The sequence below is a fragment of the Falco biarmicus genome, chromosome 6 (assembly GCF_023638135.1).
Source record: "Falco biarmicus isolate bFalBia1 chromosome 6, bFalBia1.pri, whole genome shotgun sequence".
Lineage (NCBI taxonomy): Eukaryota > Metazoa > Chordata > Aves > Falconiformes > Falconidae > Falco > Falco biarmicus.
In genome coordinates, this window is record NC_079293.1 from 10,474,569 (window position 1) to 10,501,172 (window position 26,604).

The 26,604-nt window shown below is 39.7% G+C and overlaps 1 protein-coding gene across 3 annotated transcripts in view; it reads left to right on the forward strand.

The window, feature by feature from the left end:
- FILIP1 (filamin A interacting protein 1) overlaps positions 1-26,604 on the forward strand; it is a 109,328-nt gene that overhangs the window by 18,082 nt on the left and 64,642 nt on the right. For 2 of the 3 annotated variants that reach the window (XM_056342974.1, XM_056342976.1), the window contains exons 2-3: positions 10,554-10,694; positions 26,164-26,442. In XM_056342974.1, the coding sequence (XP_056198949.1) occupies positions 26,170-26,442 (273 nt within the window). In that variant the 5' untranslated portion in view covers positions 10,554-10,694; positions 26,164-26,169. The remainder of the gene's footprint in view (positions 1-10,553; positions 10,695-26,163; positions 26,443-26,604) is intronic. The other variant, XM_056342975.1, reaches the window with a different exon arrangement.

Consider the following 26,604-nt stretch of genomic DNA (forward strand, 5'->3'; position numbering starts at 1 on the left):
ATTTGATGCTGGCTGACTCCCTTGGCCCTCCTCTCCTGTGAAAGGACAGTGGCAGTGGCTTAGAGCCCCAGGAGTTGTTCCTCCTGTTAGTGAAGCAGAACCTCAGAGGCAACTCCATCCTGAAGTGATAGCATGAAGTTAAAAAGACCACCCTTTTTGCATAAGTTTCCAATGCCCTATGTACAATGTATGTTTTGTTAAAATTATAAATTAATGTATCACAGCTCTAAAGCAAACCAAAAGGACTTTTATCTGCCAACATCCTTGTTCAAATTCTTCTCCCAGAGCTGATGAAATCATCTGACATAAAGCAGAGCAGAGGCTGCGTTCTTTAGAGCTTCGAGTGATGCATATTTTACGGACTCATCCATGAGAAAGGGATTCTTGACCAAAATGGCTAAGTGAAAGAGATAATTTTAAAAATATGCTTATGTGGAATTTTAGTTGTGACATTCACCGTGAACATTGCTAGTGATTTCAGTTATCAGACTAGCCTGCAGTTAAGAAGCAATTCAATATGCTTTTAAATTGTAGCTCTGAAAACATAATTTGTGTTTCCTTTACTTTTATCTTAAATAGTATTTCTGGCTTAACAAAAAATTGGATACAGATTGTTTAAAACCTTGCAAGCCCAGCACTAACTCAGCCGAAAAGTTTCAGAGAAGCAACCAGTAAACATAAATCTCTAAATATATGTACGATTAAGATCCTTGCTGTTCAAGTTATTCACCTTTCATTTTAGGTATTTGAGGCATTACTGAAAGCTTAAAAATATTACTGAAAAGAGTGCTGTGACATCTGAGCCATGGCATGCAACTCCTCCACATGGGCAGTGACAAACAGCATGCTCTGCCCTTCTTTCTGTCCATGGGAAGAGTTGATTCTGGATTTAATTTAGGGGTGAGGCAAGGGCTTTTGAGATAACATTTTGCAGTTCCCTGCTGCTCTGTTCTTATTTGAAGGCCCACTAAATACTGTTTTGTGAGAACAGCTTTCTCGTTTGAATGGCTCAGTAATGACAACAAATTTTTGTGGTTTAAGATTAACATAAACCAGTTCTAGAGCACCTGCTGGGAGATAGTATGATTTTTATGTACTTCAGCTAAGGATACAGTTGGCTTGTGTTGTTGCAAGGTATGAATTACAGTTTTTCTTCTAAAAATATGTGTTTTGCACTTGGACAATAAAGGAAACATTAAATTTATATTTAAAAAAATTCAATGAAAGCGTCATCAGTGAGATAACTCTGTTTTTCATGTCAGAACTACAGTGGGTAAAGAAGCCTGCTTTCAAGGGCCCCAGCCAAGCCATAGTAATTTAAAATAGTTGAGCATCAAGTCCTTCAGTTTTAGCTCCATGTCCTGTCATAAGCAATCAGATGAAAAGAGAGAAGTTTACTGAATTAGTTGTAAACCACTGAGTAGGTTTCCTAAGATGAGATTTAAGCCTTGCATTCTCTCTGTGCCAACCCCTGCAATTCAGTCAACTGCAGGGAACTCTGCAGCATAATTTGTGGCAGCTGGGGACTGCATTGGTGCTCTGCTCTGGGCAGGCAAACAAACCAGCCAACACACAGACCGGTGGCTGAAAGCAGTTAGCAGGAGAGAGCAAGTGCAGGGCAAGGATTTGAAACTTCCCCCGAGTACTCTCCCAGCCTCCAGCTACTTCAGTTTAAGAGATTGCCTGAACCTGATGTGGTTTATCTGGTTAGCAACCATAAGCGAGTATTTCTTCCAAGTATTTCTTCCTGTCTCCCTCCAAGCCATGTTAACTTCTGCATCCATGGACAAGGCGTTCTACAGATCTGCTGTTTGGGGTGTGATGAACCACCCCATTCTGTTTGTCAGTGGAGGCTTCTTCAAAGCCCATGTAAAGCAAAAATAACCATCCAAAGAGAGCAGGTGCATGACATGAGGACATGACAGCAGCGTAGACTAGTTTTCTACTAGAACTCTACGAGTTTGAAACATGTCAGTCACCCACCTTCCTGGCTTCCTTCCCAGACACAGCCAGGACAGGGGGCAGTCCCTGCCGGAGCCCTGCAGAGCCCAGCTCCCCGTTGCGAGCAGGCAAGCAAGGGTGAAGGCAAATCCTCTCTGGCTGCTGTGATGCACAGAAATGATCTGGCAACTCCAGGAGATTCTCGAAAACAGATTTGCTTCTCACAACAGATGAATAGAAAACCTGCACATGAAATTGTTGTTCAGGGGTCTGGATCTAGAATTAGTACCATAAACTTGCTGACCATCCTTAGAATATTTATCCCTAATATTTCAGAAAAGCACAGAAACCATCAGTCCTTTGGGAGGCTCTACTGTGCTTATACCAGTCATAAAGGAGACTTAAACCCTACGGTGCTGGACATTCCTTAGTGAAGCCATCTCTTTCATCTGGTAATCAAACCTGAACAAAATAATGTGGCCCATTAAGATTTTCTCAGATGCCTTTCAGGGCCCCGACACTGTTGACTCACTTGTGAAATAAGTTTGTGATCTTTGCCTTGCCAGTGTCCAGCAGCTCTGAGTAGGATCTGCATGCAAAATACCATGGTGCTTTTGCTATGTGAATAACTTTCTGTTAGGAATTCCGCCACAACCACTAATTTATTCCATATAAACAGCAAAGAAAGGAGAAAATACAGGCTTCTATTTACTACCAACCTGGCCTACTGTCACACAAGCACATGTACATGCTGCGTTTTGGTCAGCTCTTGCTGAGAGTAGCAGCCATACTTAATTTATCTTGTCTAAATCAATGCACTGAGTAGTTACAACTTTCACTGAACATGGAGATGATTTAGTTTTTGCATTGGTGAAATCAGTCTATTTACACAGTAAAGCATATATTAAGCATTGAGAAAAAAGCACAGAAAATGCCTAACCACCTTAGTTTTTTGCACAAGTCTTCAAGAATGATCTGTAAATTTGCAACTGAAGATTAGCATAATTCAGCATGTTACTATTTTAGAACTACATTGCTATATTTACTATAAAATGGTGGAAAAGAGATCGGGCATCAAGCTTTAAATTAGTAGGTGACAGTGATTTATGTTACTTCTATTGTGGGAGGAAGAAGTTAAGAATTTGAAGTCTGTTAGAAAATAAATCTTGACAAATCAAAGGAGTACATTTTAAAAAACCTATTAAATTACTGATGTGTAAATTCAGAATCTAGTGTCAGAAAGCATGTAACTTTTCTTTTGAATATGGATCATGTTTTCTCTTAAAAATAGTAAGGACATTTTCCCCCCATGTATGAATAAATATTTCAGAACATCAGACTTCTGGAAACACATTAGTCTCCATTTATTCATGACCAGTTTGTTCCTGAAAGAGTTCGGACCCCATAGACAGTTTCTGTTCAAATCAAGGACTGTTTTTGCTTGAGACAAAAGTGGCAGTTTAAGGAGGGAAATGGACTGTTTTGATGTATATACATCTTGTGGACTGCTGAGGTAAATCAGGAACTTGAAAAATGTGTCTCTCTTCTGAAAGAATCCTTAAAAATACATAACAGGAATAGAAACAGAGGCTATGATGAAAATCACTAGCGTTGTCAGAGTCAAAAGCGATATTGTGATTGCTTAGTTAAGAGAGAAAAATATAAAGGAGGCATGAAGGAAGGATGTTGAATAAGAAGAGGCTGGAGAAGATGAAGGGGTGCTCCTTCACAATGCATGAGTGAATGTGCGTATGGTAAAAGCAAAAGGCAAAAAAATTGAAACAAAAAACAACAACATGCAAAGATATGTAGACAAACACATATGTAAATGGGTTCTTCATTTTCGCCATGTTTGATTAAAGCCAGAAGCTTAGAATGCTTTCAAAAGAATTTTAAAATAAGGTAGGAAAAGATGTTAGAGGTCAATAATTTAGGTCTTAAGCCATCCATTAACCGATGACAATGGAGAGATGTGTTCCATCCTACTGAATCCTTTCTTCCAGAGCATCTAATGCTGCATCTGAAGAGCTGAAATCAGCATTGTTCACAAGAAACTGATGAGAGATTTTTAATTTCACCAGCTAAGAAAGCAAACTGCTAATAACAAAACCAGCAAAACTCCCCTTGGGTGAGAGTAGAGCAAATCAGATTAAGATGCTATCAATTACCATAAGATATAATCTTACAGTAATGTTTTGGGCATCTTCATAGTAAAATTTGCCTTCACTGTGCAATAGTACAATTTATAGGAAGATAGCATGCTGGTATTTCTATAAAAATTACAAATAGGAGCTACAGGAAAGTGAAAAAATGCATAGTTTCATCATGACCATAGTTTCATCCCATTTTGGGGGGTCTCTGTGTGTGTGTTTATATGGCTGTGCATTTAGAAAGAAATAATTTTTGTAATGATTGATTTTTATGTAAATGTTTTACTGCTTTTGGTGAAAGTAGATTTTTTTTCCAAACTTTTTTTTTTTAACCACGAAGATTTCTGCTTTGTAGAAATTCATGGGTTTTTACTTAAAGCTTAGGATAAGCAATCCTTTAAGCATGAAAAAACTGAAGTTCTGTAAAGGAACTCTAAAACCAGATGGCTCTGTTTTTAACAAAATGTCTTTCCTCTCATGTGTACAACCCATGCAATGACCAAAGTAAATGAGAAACAATCATAATTCTGTTCCTTTGGCTATATCTTTTGGATACCCTCCAACATAAAATGCATTAGCACAAAAATGTACTTGTCCTTAATTAATTTATAGCTTAAAGCAGAATACCATAAATAACAGTTGAACTTCAGCTGCAGAGGTTTTAAAGTAACGGCTAAAATGTTGTATAAAATTTGTAATAAACCTTAAACAGTGCTAGAGGACAAGTAGAACTAATTATCAATAATCTTAGGAATTTCTGTGATGGACAACTGAATGTAAAAGATGTTTATTTTGTAATACATTTGGGTTCTATTGAATTTATTGTCATTGTGGGAGAGAAAAATATTTGTTTTACCACTACCCTGAAGAAATACACTTACTAAACTGAACTATTTGGTTGGGGGTTTTGATTTAAATAGCTTGAAGCATATAAAGTATGCTGCCATATCTTGTTCTGAAGCACGCATGGTTGAAGGTTACAGAATCTCTGTGATACGCTATAGCCTTACACAGGAACTCAGGACTGGAAAGGATCTAATAGGTCATCAAATCTATTGTCCTAATATTGGAGGAATCCCATTTTATAATCCCCTCCATAACCTTATCAGGTTCTACTGTGAGTGTAGTTAGGATTTTTTCTGCTGTTACTCCAACTGGAAGATGGTTCCCAAATCTCATTGCTCAAGTGCGAACCTGTTTCTCGTTTCTAGCACAGATTAAATTCTGGCCAGTCTGTGCTGATGGATTTCCTTGCCGACATCTACATTTGGTTTAAATGGCTCTCCCATCTCCCTGATGTTTGCCTCCATTATACATTTATAGACAGCAACTGGGTATCTTAACAGCCTTTATTTTGTTAAGCTAAACAAGCCAAGCTCTTCATTCTGTCTTCTCATATGACAGGTTCTTTATTCCCCTCATCATCCTAGAAGTCCATCTTTGTACCTGAACAAGTCTGAGGTAATGTGCTACAAACAACAGTCTTTTATAATAGCATAATAAAAGAAACCATAACAAACAGAGTAATAATTTCAGGCTTGTAAGGATATGCTGTGCCAAATATTTAGGAGGTTGAGTAAAGGTTTTGAAATCTTCTAAGGGGATCTTTATTAGAAATAATGGAGTTTTTTCTACGTTGTTGATTGAAATTGCAGTATGAAAGGTTTTAGGGTTCTAATCAAAACCTGGGAAATCAGTGAAAATTATGACTTGATTGAGACCTTCAGCCAGTGTAGTATGCACTTAATTAGATTTGTGACAGTAATCGTTAAAGAAATGGGTCTGGCACTTTGAAAGTTTGTTTGACAGTAATGGCTGAGAAAATTCCTATGAACACTGTATAGGATGTGATGAATCTTTCCTGGATAAGCTACAATTGCATGCACATGTTGTCTTTAAGAAATGGCAGGGTTCAGGGAAAGCCACTGGAAATCAGAAGAGAATGTGAGGACAACTGATTCCACCACCTCCCAGGGACAAGGAGAAAAGGATATTTGGTCAAATCCAGTATCTCTTGGTCTCTTGTGCCATAGCTGCTTGGAAAACTCCAGGAAACTCCCAGCTGTTAAGACTGTGACAGCAATCTTTTTGGCTGTTTTCCTTCTAATCCCTACTGAGTCAATAGTTTAATCAAGTTTCAGGGGGAGCTTCGTACAGAAACTTTTTCCCATTTGTGCTGAGCCTGCCATCCCAGTGCTTGGGGCCACGATCACTGGAGTGTAGGATGTCTCTGATAGTGGGGAGGAGAGGCATTGTTATGTTGAGGGGGGGTCATTTGTTTTTCTACAGTCCTTCTTTTTGCAGGAATAAACACATTGATTGCTTTTTTAGCTTTTTGCTGTCCTATAGCATAAGGAAGAGTTTTATAATATGCTGTAGGAAAAGAGAAACACAAATTTTAGTTGGTACACGCACATATGAAGATCAATGGAAATGAAAAGCTTTTAAAATACAAGGTATTTCTTAAGCAAGAGCAAAAGGGAATCCCAACCGTGATTACAAGCAATTTAATACACAGTTAAGGAAATACATGTCAGGGCAGTGCATGGGTGGCTGCTCCTTGAGGGGTGGCAGCAGTCAGCATCCCCATAGGGACAAGTGGGCTGGGGGCAGCCCCAGCCCTGGGCATCAGGCACTTCCCTGGGAATGGGGATGGGCCGAGGCCCAGATGGGCCCAGCTCAGTGGTCCATGGCCAGGCAGGGCAGGGCTGTGGGGAGCTAGAGACCAGTCTGCTGCAGCAACGCTGGGGCAGGAGCTGATGGCCCCCCAGAGGGGCTGACATAGTGCATTTTTAATGTAAAATTGTAATGCAAATGTAATTCTAGTTAACAATTCTGATGATAACAGTTGTCATCAAATAGTTGGTTTGATAGTGGAAGCTGTCACACGTTGCCTGCCCCCATGGTGGCCTATGGGCTGTGGGAAGTAGGTGCCCCTTCATGCATCCTGAAGCCCCCAGTGATGCTGGTGGGGCACAGGGTGACTGCCAAAATCAGCTTCAGCTTGTGTCCTATTCTGAGAAGCTGTGTGTAGCCAGACCTTCACAGCGCCCCACCAGACTTGTTTGGGAGGACTCGCCCTTCATTGTACCATCCCCAGTGTGACAGCTGGGGCTTGGAGTTGCAAGGGAGAGAAAAGCAGCTTCAAAAGCTCTTTGCTTTCCCTGGCTGTTCCTTTGAGGGTCGTGGGAACTGAGGCTTGTAGATCAATGGGAATATGGAGACTTCCATCACAGCTGTCATTAGAGTATCTTGGCCAACCTGCCAAAGAAAGCTTCACAACTTTCCTTCTGCTAAGTTTGGTTCCCTGGTTGTGGTGCATCAGGGGAAAGGGGATGTGTATGTGAACAAGGGAAGCTGAGAAGCTTTCTCCAAAACAAAGCTACAGAGAATCAATAGCTTTGTATTACTGCACTGAGACTAGCAAACAAAAACGTTTAGTGCATGTGATTAAAAGTCTCAACAACTGGCATGGAAAAAGCAGCCCAAGAGGCATCTTGCTGTGCCAAGTGCTGTCATGTTATTGTAACCCTGTTAGGTTAAAGATGCTAGTAAGGCAAAGTCTACAAGCAAAGCTGCCTCTTGCTTTAGCCTAACGGGTGGTTAGGAGCATTTTTTTTATGTACCAGTGTGATTGCTGTGAGTGAAATACCAGCTCTATTCAAGTCAGTGGCAAAATCCCATGGGCTTTTCGGTACAACACAATGTTGTATAATGGAGAGTATTTGAATTAAGTAGTGATATTCTTCCTGTTTCATTTGCTCACCATATTTACTGTGGCATCACTTAGTTAAAGTGGAGAATAAGACATGTATAGGCATAAATATTATCTCAAGATATTTTAAAGATGAACGAAGAAAACGGTTTTCCAGAGTCATGTAAAACATCTACCTTATCCTGCTGCTTGGTAAAACACCGGAGGACCTAAATTACTCAAGTCCTAACTGTTTTCAAGGATGTCTCCTTTTGGAAAGATGTAGGTGTAGTTACTACGCTTGTAAGATGACTTTAAAACAACATATAGTGGAGGGAAAGTACTCTTGTCTATTTTTAAACCATGTTTTCTGTGAACAAGGTCTGTGCAAACCATGAACACTGGCACTTTTTTTTGCATTCAGTACATCAGATTTTAATCTCATTTAGACTGATGAAAATCTAGAGTAACTTCTTTAAACTCAGAACAGTCAAGACAAATTAGGTCAGAATTTGACCCATTAAGCCTTGGTCCACCCTTTTTGTCATAATTAGTGTGAGATGATTGACAGAAAACCATTCTTTGTTTCTTATACTTTGTGAATTGCACTGAAAATTAAGCTCTTCATTGCAAAAACATGGCCCACTTTCTTTTATTAGCCTTTCATTAGCTCTAGATAGTTGCATATTAACTTTTAAAGACAATAGTCTTGATCCTTCCTCAGTTCAAATTAATGAGAAAACTCTCACTGACTTTTCCAAAGAACAAACTTTTTATAGGACAAATTAATTCCTGTAAATCACATGTGCCTCATACAAATTATCTCTAATTTGCTTCTTGTAAACTGTTACGCCAGATGTGATTTGGAGCTTGTGGGCGTAGGAGTGTGATAATCTGAATTCTTGAACTTGTAGGAAATGCTTTCTACTATTAATAAGTAAAAATATAGATGGATAATTGCTCAATTTTCTCCTGGAATTAGCTGTTCAAGACTAAAGTTTTCTAAACAAATTTTCAAGAAAATTGAAGTATGTATCAATAAAATAATCTGGGCTTTTTTCCTATAAAGCTAAGTTTTACTAAAGTGATTGCACCAATTTAACTGTGATGACAGCTGGTTAAGATTTCATTGTTGTATCTGTCCTTGTGTTGTTCATAATCCAATAAATCTTGTTCTTTCAATTCAGAGAAAGGATGAAAAAGATCTACAAATACTAAGTTGATATTTACTATTTTACAAGAATTCATATATAGTTGGTTAAGAAATAATGGGGAAATATGCCAGACAGTTCTAATTGCTATTAACTTTGACACTGCAGTAGTCCTGCTTTATTCCTTAAATAGTAGTGTCCCTTGTATGGCTACACTGTTATTAGGAGAACTATATAAATGATTTAAATAACAGTTAGTCTATAGAGTTGAACAAAATTATTACTGTTTTCTTTAAAAAGATCACAGCTTTCCAGAACACCATGTTCTCCTTGACCAAATGTTTTGCCAAAGGAAAGACCTCCGTGGTCTCCTCACAGCCCTCAGAAGCTCTCTGGCACCACCAGCCCTGGCACTGAGCCTGCCTGGACACATTACTGCTCAGATCCATTGGCTCTGATATTTCCGTGCTAGCTGTCTCGGAAGTGGGTTTGACCTACCAAACTTTGGTTAAACCATAACCATGCTGCACAGTTAAGAAGGTCAGGGCAGAATTCAGGGAATCAACAAGGTGGATTCAAATTTTGTTCATTTACGCAAACTAATCAAATGCCTGAATGAGCTTTTATCAACATGAGACATTGCCTCCCTTCAGGATTACAGCTCTGTTCCTCATATGCCCTGCAACATCCCCAGCTTTCCAGTAGTAATGTCCTTCATGCATTCTCACTGAGCAGCTAGAAGTCTGCAGACTGCTTGCAGTGCAGCTAATAGATGGGCCAAGCTGGACATGTTACTTCTCTGCTGTCATTTTGTCATTGCATTGCATTGCACATATTCTGCAGAGCTAGTCTACTCAATGAAGAACCCAGCACGTCACCTGTAGAGGAATGAAGGCAGTGGGTTGGTCAGCGTTGATAACATGCAGCTGTGGCCTGGCCTCAGAGGCAGTGGGTTGATTGACATGGATGATGCCCAGCTGTAGCTCGTTCCTGCTAAGTAGTTAAATAGCTCCGAGGCTGTTGGGACAGGTGGTTGGAGGAAGGAGGGGTGGGGTTGTTTGGCCTTTGGGGGAAGGAGAAGCAGCATAGACAGTAGAATCTGATGGAAGGTAAAAGCCTTGTTACAGTATACTAGTTTGTGCTGTTGCAATTGGTGCCTAGTGTGAGGATAACTGAGTTGGAGTCTGGCTACAAAATTACCTGCCAGCTTTTTTCTTCACTTGTTATGGCTGCTTTTCTTTTTTTTTTTTTCTTTTGGATGAAGGGGTTTACTTGGTGTTTATTGCTAAATTAAAGCAGAAAGCTGTGACTTGTGGTACCAGCTCTTAGGAGGCAGCAGCAGCGTGAGGTTTTACCATCTGGGTTTGTGTATGGTATCATGTCTGTAAATGTGTATTCTGGATTCTTCAGGTTCCTGTGCTCTGTCATGGCTTTGGAGACACGTGGATAACATCAATGGGAATCTCTAAATTAAAAAATGTAATTATCTTCAAACCACTTTAAGTATGGAAGCCTGTGTTTTCTAGCTGGCCTTCTGGCTGGCAGGCAGAGCAAGCAGAACGTGTTGCTTCTTGCTTTGTCCTCGCATGCAGCCCCTGAGCCTTATCTTTTCCCTAGGGAGCAGCAGGGACCCCAGTCAGCCTCAGGTGGGAGCAGCAGAGCGATGGCACAGGGACACCTCCATCCTCGACTCCCTCCTTCCCCCTCCGGACCTAGATTCTAGCGAAGCCCCTGCTCTGGAAGCATCCCTCAACACAGGTATTACTCCACACCGTGGGCTGTCTGCCTGATGTGCAGGAGCTTCCAGGTGGAAATCCTAACTTCATAACATTCAGGAGAGGCTGTTGCAATAGCATGGCTGGAAAACAACACTTGAGCTTCTTGCAGATACCAGCTCTAGGAGGTGACCAAAATGACTTCTTGTCACCTCTTGTCTTTCAAAGGTTCATCTGAACTGCAGAGCTGTCAAAGCCCTCAGGGACTGTTGAGAATTACCAAGAACATTCTGAATGTATGTTATTTTCCCTGATTTTTTTAGCATAATGAGTTAATACTAAGCATCTTAAGTTAACAAGTTAATATAATGAGGATGTTTTCAGCGGGCATTGCTGACTTTTATGACCGTAGTGGGTGTCTCACAATACTTATCTGGGCTTTTGCCTGTCTTTTAAAAGGCTTATTGCTAGTATCACATTGGTTATACAGTAATCTATTTCCAGTTTTAAACTGCCTCATGATGCTGGAATATACTTTGAAATTGTGAACCCAGCTCAAAAACTGGAAGGCAATCTCTTAACTGATTTTATAAAAATTTCACAACTTTAAGCCCAGTATCATATATTTTTAAATGTCTGACTCATTTGGAAATCTTGGGATTGTCTATATTAATTATGGCCCCAGATGATCCATCTGAACAGACAGAAAGCAACTCCATTTGTAGTCAAGGATTGCAAACGCAATCTTCCTGGAACAGAAAGTTGTACAATGTGCAATTTTTATGGCTTGTATAGTTTTTCTATTTTTAGTTGGTTGAAGCCTGCAATACATCATATAATCTTTCTTAAATTGTCATTCAGAATGCTAATTTCCATTAACTTGGCATAAATAAGTTATTTTCTTTCTTAAATTTGTATAGTTACTATTGTACCTAACAATGTTACACAAACAAAATGTTAGCTTTCTCTGATACAAAGTTGATGTGACTACAAACTGCTATTGATGTGTTTATAGTTATGGACTCTTTAAACCAAATTAAAAAAACCCTCACCACAAAATACAAAAAAGTATTTTCTTTTTTATTTAGAAATATGCATGTGTTATAAAGTCCAGTAACTGTTCCATTACTTCAGCAAACCATTTATTTAATCTTCCACCTTTCCAGGCATTTGGAAAAGTTTCTTTGAGGTTTGAGAAAGCCTAATAAAATATCACTTTGAAGCTTTTTTTGAAGATACAATGGGAAGAACAATTCTGCTTTTTTTTTCCCCTTTCTAGAAATGCATCTTCAAGGTATAAGAGATTAGTCGGTGACAAGTATTTCTACAGAACTCTCCCGCCTTGTTCTTGCTTATTTAAGTAAAGATAACGTCATATGTTTGGCTGCCTGCAGAAATTGTGCAACATTACTTTATGCCCTGGCTGAACAGAGGGCAGGGGAGCTAAGCCTGCTGCTGGTGCACCAGTTCATGATGTCTGTGCCATAATGCTAAATGCTGGGTTCTGACAATATTTTTATTTTCTAGGCTTTTGTAACCCTCTAATTATAATCCTTTGTCTTCAACACATGCTTATTTAAAGTCCAAGGTTTGCTGAATACTTAATGTTTGCTGCTTTCCATGGGGTATGGCCAGGTGATTTTTTTAGTGCTTGGAAGGCTGGTACTTACAGCTGAGCCATGATACCATGCTGGCATGTGCTGCCAAGTACTTTTCTGTGCAGGCTTTTGGGTTTTCTTGATTACAAAAGTAATAACATTTGTATCGGTAAGTACAATTATAATCAAGATTTTTTTTGCAAACATGAAAGTTACCTTAGGTCAAGCATGTGGCAAACTCCCATCTGTACAGATTCTCTAAAGATGGCCATTTCATATCAGGTCAGTTTTGCGGTCCTAGAATCAACTAACAAACTGCTGACTGAATTTGGTTTTTTAATGTATGTTTGTTTGGCATGCAGTCAATGATGTTGTACAGGATGAGTTTAAAAGACATGTTAATATACCAGATTTTGGAATTGGCTTTGATTAACTGAGTTACAGACCTTAATATGGAGGCAAATAGTTTTTCTTGGGGGGGTTGGCTGAGTTTAGTGATTTTTTTTCTAAGATAGTGATGTATAAATCCTAAAGCAATGTGCTGATAAAAGAAAATCTGAAACTGTAACTGAGTAGAAATGAATGTGAACAGATGAATTTTAGTTTCCTGGCTGATAAATATTATAACAATGAACAAATGTAGGTATTCCTCAAATTACATTTAATCTAGCAGAGTCTTTCAGGATTAAAGATATAAAATACTCTTTAATAACTTGTAAGGAAATATTTATTCAACATAAGGACTTTGTCCTGGCTCTTCTGAAAGCCTTGTGAAGTATTTTCAGTATATGTACAGCAAAGGCTCAGTTGCTTAGTCTGAGCTTGCTTTTTCTGGACAGTTGTTCTTACCAGTCAGCACTAGGTGCTCTGGAGAGCTGTCCTTTAACTTTCAGCTGGGTGGGACTGAAAAAAACCTTTCACCTCTGAAATTCCTGCAGTGTGTGTGTGTGGACAAATACAGATAAGGAAAAGCTCTTATCTGTGGCCTGTGTGATGAATATTAAGAGGAAAAAGGTGGTACTACAAGCTGACTCTACAGACATTATCGCTAGGGATAGAAACCTGTGTGAGGTCTATTCTCACTGGGAGTAAATCAGTATGAAATGTGAAATGACACATGAGAATACTTTCTGTTACATCTTGTTTCTTAAGATAACTAAATATAGCACTTTAATATGACAAGAGGTGAATTTGCATCCTCCTGGGAGAAAAACTGGTTAATCTTTCTTTTCCCAAACCACAGGTGAGAAGCTAAAAAGCAGTAATGATATCACTTTGAGCAATTAGGAAAGATTAGAGTTTTGGCTGTAACTAGCATTTACACCTAAGCAAGCAGCTGCCTGGGCAGTGCAGGACCTAGCCTGGTCCCCACAGAGCCAAGACATGACAGAGCTGCCAACAGTGATCACGGCAGGTCCTTGCCAAGGCCATGGATCTGCCACACATGCACAGGGGAAGCAGCCCAATGTAATTTGCCAGTCACCTAATCTTCCTTGAAGGCAGCTAAAAAATAGTTAAGCAAACAAATAAGTAATGTTGAGACATTACATAACTGGGTCAGACAGTTTTTCACTAAAGAAAGAGAAATAGTTATTTCTCTATTTATATGCTGCTTTCTTACCTGGTTTACCAATCACCTACCATCTGTATATGCCTTCCCTCAGCTGTTTTTTTTGATGACCAAACATTTTGACATTATTGTGAAAAGTCAAATCAGCCTTTAAAATTTGTATTGATAGACCCAGTGATGCCTTAATATTTAGAAACGCCCATGAGTTCCCTTGAGCCACACTGAGACCCATGTTGCTTTTCTGTCATCTACCTCCTCATAGGAAATTGGAACTTAAATCTGGAAAATAATAATTTTTACTTATTAAAAATTAATCTCTAGTTTCACTTGCTCTAACTAAAAGAAAGCTAACATAGATCCATTATTTACTGCTATTTTTTAAATTACTGTTTTGGGGCAATAATGGCCAAATTCATCCCATTTTTCCTCCCAAGAAATAGAGTTCTGCACAAGGAGTTGTGGCTGGAGAGTCAAGTAAGCTCATTTCTTAGGCAGCTCAGTAAGGGTGAGCTTTTGACTCTTTTGTACTTTTTAGAAAAACTGTGTTCTCTTCTCCTCTCAGCCAGAAGTGTCCCTGCGGCAGCAGTCTGTGTGCTGATGCTTTGTAGAAAATACATCCCAACAGCACAAGCCACTTGAGTCTGCAAATTTATTAACACAAAGTTGGCAGGGTTGGTTATAGCAGGGACTGTGAGGGGTGGACGCAGTCCCACAGCCTCTGCCATGTCCTAACACTCGCCACCAAGTGTGGCACTGTGTCAGGTGCTGATAACAAGGTGCCAAATGCCTGCTATTGCCTCCCCACCCCGCAGGAAAATCGGCCTTTGTGATGATGCGTTTATGGATCCAGTGCCAGTTTATCAGTTATCTTACTGATGTGCCTGAATTCAGGGCACAGCCTCTTCAGAGAAGTCAGTAGTGGCTCAGAGGGGTGAAACTGAGACCTCCAAGCACATCCCAAGGTCAGATGCAGCGGTGTCCTCCAACCATGTCCTCTCACAGGGAGGCTGGAGCAACACCACCCTCTGCCTAGCACCTTTTTCCATGGAAAGAAAGTGAGGGGATGCTTTCCATGACAGACAGGAGCCATGGTGGGCTTCAGCAGTGGTCACTGGAGCTGCATGACTGAGGACAAGGACAGGCCTGAAGTCTTAACATAGCCTCAGAGAGCCTGGGCTCCATTTCAAAGAGTGCAGATTACAGATGAAACCTAAACTCCTAGCTCAGTCCCACAAGTGAGGTACTTAAAGCTGAACAGAGTGAATTTGTGCAACTGCAGATGATTTTAACTTGTAAAACACCCACTCCATTTGTAAGGGCTCTTTTTAACATCTTTCCATGGCTCTGAACTGAAATTACTTTCTAAGAAAAGCAGCTAAGAATTTTTTACTCTATCCTAGTGGAAAAAAAGAAAGTTCAACCTTTTTTAAAAAGTTAAGTAAGGTAACATGTTTGGCTAGTTGCAACAAGGCGCACACAATTCACTCGGGTTTTATCCCTGTTGAAACTGGATTTTTAAAAAGTCACAGACATTAAAGCAACTTGAATCTGGCAGCAGGTAATTTTACTTATGTTAATGCGGGACCAAGCCCGTGAAATGATACTTGTCTTCCTTCCCTACTCGAAGAAGCTATCCTGTGTTTTCAGCTTAGCCTTTTTGCTCTGAAGTAAAAAGCCAGATGAATATTTGAGCAGATTAGAATTGATAGGTTATTCAAAAAAAGATCAAAATCAGCTCAACCTGCAGAGGTAGGATAACTCTCTACCTTCGTTCTTTTCAAGTGAGGAAATTGTCTAGGGGTTTTGAAACCAAGATATTAGAAGAGGCACATAAATATGGTTCCTATAAGTGAAAGCTATTACAGTGGATGAAGCCATTTTCAATGCCCAGGTGAGGTAACTGCAGGGTTTTGTGCCGCTCCCTGTTAGTGTGAGGCATTGGTATTATTTAAATCGGTTAGGCTGACATTTACTTCTTTACTTTCTTTGCCACAAGTTCTGAAGTCAGTGGAAAGCCTGCAGGATTACTGGGAAATAATGACAGTCACTAGGCTGGCACTGCCAGGAATGAAGTAAGACTCTCCTTTCCTTTTACCTCTTTACAAATAGTAATGGGCTTTGAATAATGCAAGTGCCACTCTGAAACCTCACAGTGCTAGTTGTCTTATCAGTGACATGAAGCAGAAAAGCTCAAAGTTTGTGCCACCGAGCACAGCAGAAGCCTGGTGTGAATGGGGATGTTGTGTGATCTCTCTGCTTCAGCTGCCCTGTCTCTTCCTGACCCCTGCTGAACTGCTCTATCTCCAGACCATCCTTCAGCAGCAACTTAAAACTACTCCTCTAGAATAAGTAATATACTTCTGCATGCCTTGACCTAACTTACTTGAAAAAATATGGATTCTTTTCTGTTTTCCCACCACCCTCTGCTTATTTTCTCTCTGCAGACTGTGTATTTATGGTGAGTTGCACTTTCCCTTTACACAGCTGATTAGTTTTCCATTTCCTTTGTTTGTAAAAGAGCGGGCTGTGGAAAGGAAAGGTTCTAAATTAAACAGTGCCAGGGCGTGAGCACAGATAGAGGGTGAATGTCTGTGCTCTTATTAAACCACTGGAGTGGTCCCCGGCATGCTTCTGCTGAACCATTTGCGAGCATGTTTCAGGAGTCAGCATGGGCTAGGAGCAATTCCCAGCGGGCAGCGTGGATGCAGCCAGCATGTTATGGATGCTGAGAGGGCTTAAGAGCCTGAAGGATTTTCCAGGACAGCTGGCCTCACAGTCAAAGAGCAGTCCTGGACGTGGATATTCACTAGTATACATGTAGCCAGAGAACTCCTTTTTTCTTTTTTCTTTTCCCCTACAGGGTAAATATTATTATAAACCCACCAAAACTGATAACGAAACTCAAGGGCAGGTTTATATCAAAGGCTATTTTAACGCCTTGTTTTGAAACCACCTAAACTTTACAGAGGAGAAGAACCTTCTGGGAGGTGGAAGGCAGCCCAGTCTAACGGAGGGGGTTAAATTCACCTCTGACCAAATGACCAGACGTTCATGTGCAAGCTGGTACTCTGTGTCTATCAACAACTGAAACTTCCTACAAAGGAGTCACTGAGAGAGATTTGGAACTTGCTCCCTGCTTTGTTTGACAGCTGAAATTTGAGATGCTGCAGATGTGTTTTTACACTGTTGCCTCTTGGAGACAATATTTGTAGAAGATACAGGTCTTCTGTATAATTTCTTTCCATTTGCTGTAAAATCTGTAAGGGTATCTATATTGTGGTTGGTTTTTGCTATTTTTGTAAAACAGAAGAAAGATAAATTAGTCAAATGTAAAATGTAGCTATAGTTATTTACTGGTTTCAGCAAAATCAGAGCTGTGCAAATCATGGCTACCGAAAAGAATATGGGATTCACAATTCATGTCTGGTCAGCAAGAGACAGCAAAATATTTCCCTTGACCCAAAGCCTGAAGTTTGGTTTTGGGACATTTAGCTTTTTGCCTTGTCTTACGCTTGTCAAAATTCAAGTGAATTTTGAAATAAAAAATAATTTTGAAGTGAAAATTTGAAATACATTTCATAGAAAGCTAATAAGAGTAATTTCTTCATTTCCTAATTGTATTCTTTAATTCCCTGTGGTTCACTTCTAGGTTAAAGCAGGATTGCAAGGACCACAGAATGACTTTGCTTTCCATGTTGTGTTCCCTCAGTGATATATCAGTTTTAGGTTTGTTTTGTGGTTTGTTTTTTTTTAAATCATTATAAGGATAGGGACAAGGGACTCAGACGCAAGAGCTGTGACTATTATCAGCCTGCTCCTGTCTTTTGCTGCTTTCAGCATTTTCTTGCCATCTTGGAAGCAGAAAATGCATTGTTGTAGGAGCAGTGTTCTTTAAAAACTACTTGTGAGAGATACAGTGTGTTTCCTAAGTCCATAGTACATTTGATCTTGCAGGTTACCAGCTTGATTCTATGCTGTCAACAAAAAGGAATGACTAAAGCTTACCTAATACTAAAGATTACTCACTGCAGGAGAGAAAAATCTTTGGTAGGCCAGCTAATCTGCATCACCTCTTACCATTTTCCAGGCACGTTCTGGCTGTCAGATGATAAAACAAACGTTTAGTGGGTTTGGACTGAAACTAATGGTGACATTGCTACATTTATCTTCATGTGAAGTTCACAGTTTGATTTTCAATTGAAATGACATAACTCAAAAGGGCAGAAAGCTGCAAAACAATATGTGAAGAATCATGATAGGGCACAGCGCGCATCCAACCCTCAAGGGGTGGCTGTGTTTCGAGACAGGCTCCATCAGCTGGGTGCAAGGTACAGAGCCCCAGGAAGCAGGGACATCTTTTTCCTCCAAGGATCCATGCTTTGCTTTTGAATCAGGAGTAGTCCTGGGCACAGGACACTCCAGTGGGCTGGAAACAGGCCAGGAAGAGGCATGATTAGGAACCAACCTATTCCCTTGTCTCCCAGCTCAGCTGAAATGTGCTAGAAAGGCTGCACAGTTAGCACTGTTGCCACCCACCATGCTTTTGGCCAGTCTCTTTCAGCGACATAACCACTCCAGAGAATAAATATCTAAACCCTCGTCAGACCTAGTAGTATGTTTGTCTAGTGGTGTCAGCTACTTGAGCTGTCTCTTCTCTATGACTCCTGTTTGTACTTTCTGGCAGCTGGGAAGCACAGTAATCAAAACATGGGTAAAGTGATATATAAAAGTTTATTTTTTTTTGACTGAATGATGATCTAATAGCTTATCATTCCTCATGCATCCAAGATGTTTTTCCAGATGAAGGCTGGGAAACATGAATCTTTGTGTAACGAATCTATGTTACTCCTTAGTTGGTCAGCATGCATTACTCAAGTAAAAGTATTCCAGCTGAAACCACAAGTTTTCCGGAAGATGACAAAATTAATGGAATTATACCAGCATAAACTCTGTTCTTTGTAATTCTGTGCCATAATTTAGCCAGCGAATAGTTTATCTTGGAATTTTTAAAAATTGTGTTAAAGTGGTATAAATCTGCCTTAGTGATGGCTGGGTTTCCTCCTTTAGTTTTGTGAAAGCCTTTTCTGCTTTCACACAGATTGTATCTCTTCAGAATGGCACCTGGATATGGAATTTTCAGAAATGTTTTTCTTTTCTTCTTGAGAATACATTTATGCTTATTCCTTTCATTTCTCTTTTCAAGCAAAGGTACTATTGTTGGCATAATCCTTGGTGAATATAATCCATGTGCCACTATGTCCCACTGTTATAAGAATCAATTTTAGAAGCTATAAAATAAAACTTTGATAAAGCAAAAAGGCTTTGCTGATTCTCATGCTGTACCTCAACAAGCTTGTCTGCTATAACTTTGCTACTTTTCTACGCTATTTGCAGGCAGCATAAAAAAAAGTTCTATTCACCAAAATAGATTAGGGATTGCTGAGATAGAAAAAAATAATCTGTCCCCTGCATCTAAAACAGTCACTGAATTTTTGTCAAATACCCTTAACAGGGACATATTCTGCTTCTTTCTCATAATTAAAAAGACTGAAAAGTTTCTTCCACTGATGAGACTCCATGTATGGTATGACAAAGAAGGAGACACCATGACATTTGCCTGCCATGGGGTAATATACCCATCCCACACAGTCTGCTCTGAGCAATGCCATGGCCTCTCCCCCTCACTGGACTGCAGGCAGCAGGTGCAGTCCAGGGACCAGCCCTATCTGCTGCATCTGACAGAGGGCTTACGTGGTGGGAGGGAGCCCACCAAGCAGCATTTCTAGGGCAGGTGGTGCAGACCCCACTATGGAGGCAGCGTCAACAGGATGACATGAACATTTCTTTTTCAGTGCATGAGGGTCAGCATGCGTGTTTGCATGTTGCTCCTCCTAACACCTGTATGACAAATGCTTTTCCAGTGCAGCAAGCAGACCAGGTGAAAGGATGGAGGCAGTAATGGTGTTACATAGCTAGACTAGCCACAAGTTCTCTTCTAGTTTGTGTAAGAATTACAGCCATGTGGCTTGGTTGTTTAAGCTGTTTAGTTGTCCTGATTCATAAAGTATCTGCACCTCTGTGCAAACACTCCAACAACACTGACAAGCAACTAACACATGCTCTCACAAAAGCACATGGGCAAAGTATAAGACTGTCAGAAGGAACAGAGACTTTGTCTTGCTTGCTCTTGCAGATAAGTGATGATCCATATGAGGGCAAGAGATTGAGGAGGGGTTAGAGAGCACAATGCATTATGCTTTAGGCATGAAAGTTTAGAAATTCAGGAAACTCCAGAGCTGCTAAGGGTAGATATTTGTTCTGTTCTTCATTGTATTAGTCATTTAGATTAGCACTCTCCTCTGACCAGCATGACTGAAACAAACACTGGAGTAATCTACAAAAGCAAACCCAAGAATGAAGTCTGCATTCCCTTGGCACAGTTTTGTTTGGCTGTTGCACAGTCCGGAGTCTGACACATGTCTGCTTCATGCAGCATCCGAGTCCAACTGGGCAGCATCGCTCAGCATGCGTCTCTACACAGTGCAGCCATCAGTTCCTAGCTGGTCCTATGACAACCTCTTGGTAGCATGATTTCTTTTATTTCTTCAAATCAGATAATAACAACAAACATTTCCAAAGCCCAGGAAAGCCGCCTGTAATAGCTAATAATAAGGAATAACTAAAAATAAAACTGATAATTTTAATCAGTTTCTGAGGTGGTACGAACAGCGGCATCTCTACATGTTTGTTCTATGAAAGCCACACCACTGAAGCTATGTAGCTTTAGTTCTCACTACCTAGAGCCCCTGGAGCTAAAGCCATCCATCCTTATCTGGAGTGGTCCTTGCTGAGGACTCAACAAGGTCAATTTGGTGCCCCTTTCTTCCTCTCTTCCTGATATCTCCAAAGGTGTCGTCTTTTTTTTGGTGTTTTTGTTTGGTGTTTTTTTCTTGGTATCTACTACTACTTATGGATACAGACTGATAGTATTTTAAACATTTTCCAGCTCTCCTCTTCATTTATGGGATGTTGCAGATTTGATGGAGATTTTATATGATTTGGTCTCCATTTTGAATATATTTAAATTATTTTTCATTTCTGGTGCTATACATTGACTGGCAATCACTGGACAAAGATTTGGCTTGCTCAGTGCCTGAATTCTCAGCAGTCATCTCTCCTGTGTACCAAGCACTTCTGCACAGTGCTTTGTACCACTCCAAATGCCTGCACAGCAGACCCTCTGAAAGTTTTGGTTCACTAATAACTCAGTTGCAGCAATTGTTAGCCTGTCAGAAACCCAGAACTTTCATGTGATATCTTAATCAGTTAGATCTGCAACTGAACTCCAGACTACAAATTTATAGCCAAAGGCAATAACCATATCATGGCCGTAAATCAACTTTTTGTGTGTGTATATTATAACATTATTATGATGATTTTAAGGGAAAGCACTACAGAGCCAAGATCAGCATGTCCAATTAGCAAGAGGGACTATGCATTAAGTTCAAAGAACTCTTTTGAGTTATCTGATTCTAATAGCACTAGCAATGGAGCCTAATCTAACCTGTCACTTCAAGAGCTATAGGGAGAACAAATTGCTGTCAACGGGGGGAAGGTCTGGAACAGCATGCAGCCTGTCCTCTCCTGACATCCTACTCAGCAAATTCCTCACAGATTTTCTCCTGATGTCAGTAAAACTAACATAAAGGTTATTTCATAAAATCTTGTGTGGATTGCTAACTTGTGAAAACTGAAGGACCCATGCCCAGAACAACAATACAGACTGAAATAAATAATCATAGCATTTGTCCTTTGTGCTTAAAGCTTAACAAACAAGTGAAACAGAAGAGAGGCTGGAGAGTTCCTATGCCAAGTACCAATGCTGTGAGCACATATTGAAATGAGTAGCCAATAAATGTCAAAATCAAGGTGACTGATCATATAAAGACTTCTTGTTTGACTGGAGACTGTTAGCAAAGGTTTCCAGTTTAATATGCAATATGATAAGGGGTGGGAAAAACCCCAGTAGAGTTAAATATTAAATGCTAAAGTCATTATAAATCATACAAGCTATTTCTTCAGGGAACACAATCCCTTCAGCAGATCAGGAATGCTGTAAGATATAGAGACGTGATCAGGGCAGACAGCAGGAGGACGTTTGTTACCAGTGTTAGACTGGCAGTGTCCCCAGGATCAGTTTTGGAACCCTGGTGAAACAACAAATAGGCAAGTTTGGGGATTTTGGTATTTGTGTACTGAAATAAGGTTGTGCAACTGGTCAGAAACTTGTCTTCTCTATCGTGTACCATCAGAAATACAGATGGACATCCAAAATGATAATACTATGCACTCCTTTCCAGCACACAGTATTTCAGCCAAGATCACTGGTATGTTCTGGCTACTTCACGCTGCTCTAATTAAAACTCAGTCATCCTTACAGCTGCTTTGTATTCCTAGAGCACTGCACAACAGCTGGATCATGCCGTTGATTTTGGCCCTTAAACTCCTTGGAAATTACTGTGTGAATATCAAAACGTTGGCCCTTTCTGTCACCATTTAAGCTTGAGTTCACCTGCATCTCTGGCTTCAGCACATAACACCTTTGCATTTGGATAACATGTTGGAAAAGTATCAACATCGTAACTGAAGACAGAGTAGGTGTTAGGGTTACACTGATTTTGGCAGGCTTTTAGCATAGAAAGGCTGTTAGGGGCAGTGTCTCCGAGAGTGACAGAGTGTCTGCCACACTTACTGTGATGTAAGACTTGCTGCAAAATAAATCTACAAGTGCTAAAGAAATTTTTAAAAAGGCCAGATTTGACTGACTTTAGCAACAGTCATATTCTAATTAGCTAGTTGATACAAAACTCCAGATCAATTGTTTAAGCTGCTCTGCTGCTGTATTAATGAATTTGTTAAAAAAATAAATTTTCATCTGTCCTTTGTAGACCTATATTGATTTACATCAAGTAAAAGAACACTTAAAATATGCATTCCTTATTTGTTTGTTAGTGTGCTTATAAACCTATAGTCAACTATGCAGCCTTTACATGCCTTCATGAGTTGTGATCATCTCAGCTTCCACAGGGACAGGTGGATTGAAGCGGCTATCTTGAGTTATGATGTGACAGGGTGACACACCACATTTCATGAAGTCTAACGTATCCAGCTACGTGCATCTGGTTGATTAAGCAGTGCTAGATGTGGATGATGTGTCTCAACTAGTCATGAGTTAAATTTAAAATTAATTGTGCACCTTCAGGTCTAAGAGTTGAGTCATCTTACTACAGAGAAGTCGCTAACATAGCATGTTACTAAGCAGAATACACTGTAATGTAATAATCTGTTTTCCACTGTAAAACATGTGTAAGACAGACTTGCAATATTTATTCTTAAAACATGTAGGATGTTCTAGAGCCATGGAGCCATTCACTGTAAGCCATGAAAAATAAGTTGGTTTAGAGATGAAAGTGGCTGGAGGCTGTGACCCATAGGGACTCAGAAGGAAACACTTAGAAAATAGAGACAGATTGAATCCCAAGTGCTCTCTCCTGAGAGGAAGCGTGGTTGGAAAGTTTAAAACCCATTAAAGTTAAACAAATTGAAAGGCCCTATCTAAGAGGAAACATAGTACAATGTTTATTTTTCCATTACAAACCTGAGACCTAAAAGATTTCCTGAGGTTCTCAGGTATTGTTCATGCTTATAATGGAGATCTGTTTTTAGAAAGCATAATTCATGTGTTTAATCCAAACTGTTTGATGAAAACCACACTGCATAAGCATTCAGGAAGTTAAAGGCCATTGTATACCTGTATCACATATTGTTTGGATAGGAGCAGACGTACAATGCAAGGAATCTCGTAGTGAAATTCTCTCGTTCGAAAACATTGGGTCTAATTCTCTCCCCATTTATGCTGCTGGACAAATTCCACTGAATTAATGAAGTTAAGACATGAGTAACCAACGATAATAAAAAGACTATCTTCCTGCTGAGTGTGAAACTACCAAAATGCAAGGCTAATGTGAGCAAGAGATTTATAACACTGGCCTGAGTCAAGTCAGTAGCAAGACATAGCAGGCCCTGTGTAACATTAGCCAAGCTGATCAGTCAATGTAATTCAGGTTTTGCCGCATCACTAGTGAATTGCTGCTCTGAGATCCTTATCAGACAAGTAAGTGTGTGATGTTAGCAATGTTGAGAAGCATCTGTTTGACTAATGAACAAGATGCAAACTAAATCCAGAGATTAAGTGAGAGGAAAGATTCGGAAGCAATGGAATATTATTCATTAGATCTATTGATGTAAAAACTGGGCAAGCCTCAGACATACAGACTCTTCTTCACCTTTCTTCAGTCTGTGTGTTCAAATTGTAGTTGATTATAGAAACAGCAACATATTTCTCTGTGAAGATATTGCTTTCTAGTATTCTTGGACTGTCTTGGGTAAATTGGATTTAAGTAGAAAATTAAAGTACCAGAAAATATGACCATAAACAAACGTAAATTGGAGTAAGGCAACACAAACGTCTGATGGTTTGCCTTGTCTGTTATAGAAGCAATTTCAAGTAGGATGAATAATGTCTAATTTTCAGGAGACCAACTTACTTTTTACATTTGAGTTTGGCCCCAAACCAAGCCTAAATTCACTATTGTCTTTGTACTGTTTGTGACAAATATCTTGACTACAAAGAACAATCAAGGTCTTCTACAGTTGAACACTGAAGAAAATTACAAAGACCTACTTCAACATAACACAGGAAGGTGACAGGATAGCAATATAGGTCCATATAAAAACATGTCTGAGTATCCTATGCACATGTGTTTAATAGTGGTAAGTAATGAAATACACACAGAGGAACCCACCCTGTCTTCTGTGTGATTGTTAACCAGTGACACAGGGCAAGACCTTACAGGGTAAATGGGATTTTAAGGGCTAGCAACCTCCCTGGCCAATCTGCAGGGTCAAGGGGAAAAAAGAGAGATGTTCATAGGAGAAGACAGCAGACAGGCAGATTAAGCTAATTTTAGGTGAATGCATTGTGTGGATGACACCTTGAAAAGAGCTGATGGGTAAGAAAGAGAAGAACTGTGTAAAGATTTAAAGAAAAGGGCAAGTGGTTTAATTTGATATTGCTGAATGACATTCAGAAGAGGGAATCAGAGAAGACTTGTTTAGTGATGATATGCAGGAAGGATGATTTTCACAGCTGTGTTTTGTGGGACACCAAGGTTATGTTTGTTGTAAACTAAACAGTTCCAGGGCCCCCCATTCTGTGTTAAATAGCACAGTCTAGCTATGCTTGTACTGCTAAACTCTCTTCTCTTCCAGAACAGGGTGGCTGCATCTGGAGCTGGCCTGGGTTAATTCCTGAATTGTGCTTAGGAACTGGTTGGAAGAGTGGTAGTTTACCTGGACCAGAAGTGTGCCAGGAAGGGTGCTAAAAATTTAGCGATACAGTAGGTCAAGTGTGAGAGCTCAGGAACATTTGCTGTCACTATTTAATTTCCTAGGATAGATATAGTCTAAGAGTGCAGTGTAAGTGCTTAAGAGGACAGAGATGTGAGCATTCGATAACCATGACCTGACATTTTGGAGAAACCTTGAATCTTCTGGAAGGACTGCATTGATCTTGCTCATTTACCTCTTAGCGGTTTCATGCCCTCTGTGTTCTTTTTTCAAAGTGCTTTTCAACTTTCCTTTACGGCACTTACTGTCTAATAATCTCATGCAGTATTTAGCTTAAGGTGGAGTTTACCACTTGATTCAGTCTGCATTCCCTGTTTTTCTTGGTTACCTGGAATAAAACCACTGCTTCACTTAGGGAAACTAGAGAGAGAGCTTTGTTTGTCGTGCAGCATTGTCACTCTGCTCTTGTGGATAATTTATACTCAAGAAATATGCTTTTGTAACATTCATTTGCATTCCTCTCTCTCAAGTAAACCTCATGTTAAAATAAGATCTACGTAACAACGTCCTTTGTTTTGTATTGAATTGTGAAGGATCAAAATGTTGACTGAAACTCTGGAAAATGTTCTTTATAATTTTTCTGCATAATTTTTAAGTTTCATACATTTAAACTCATATCAGCATCTTAACATGCTGAAAAAGATGGTTACCCTTACTTTAGCGCTCTGTTAAATTTATAATTAATGACCTGGATTCACTGTCTGCCACACACAGAGTTGTTGAAATAGTTGAGTTTTCTACTGCTGTCTCTTGAGCATGACAGTATTTTTCACTGTTTAGAAGATTGTTGTTCTTCCAAAAGGCAGTTATTTCCATTGCGACTTTTTTTATATAATCTTGTTTATAAATGCATCTTTATGTTTGTTTCTTTTTAGGTAGGGATGAGATCCCGAAACCAAGGTGGAGAAAACTCGTCTAACGGGCACTTCTCCAGTTCCAAGCCTGTCATCAGCCATGCAGAGAATGAAAAACTTCAGGAGGATGCCAAGAAAAAGAATAAACCTCATCGGAAGGAAGATGAGGTCATGGTTTCAGCAACTGTCAAACGGCACTCAAAATCACCTGGACCTACTGAACGAAAGAACAAGAAGTCCATAGAACTTTCTAAAGAGGACTTGATAAAACTCCTCAGTATAATGGAAGGAGAACTGCAGGTAAATTAAACATCTTTTAAACTGTATTTTCAATGTACCTATTTATTTTTCGGTTGTCCAAAAAGCACAAGGTTCAACTGACAGGGATATGAAAATTTAAGGCAAAGGACGGTAAGGACAAAGCAGTGGTAGCTGGTGTTTAACAGGATAGCCATAGCTTTA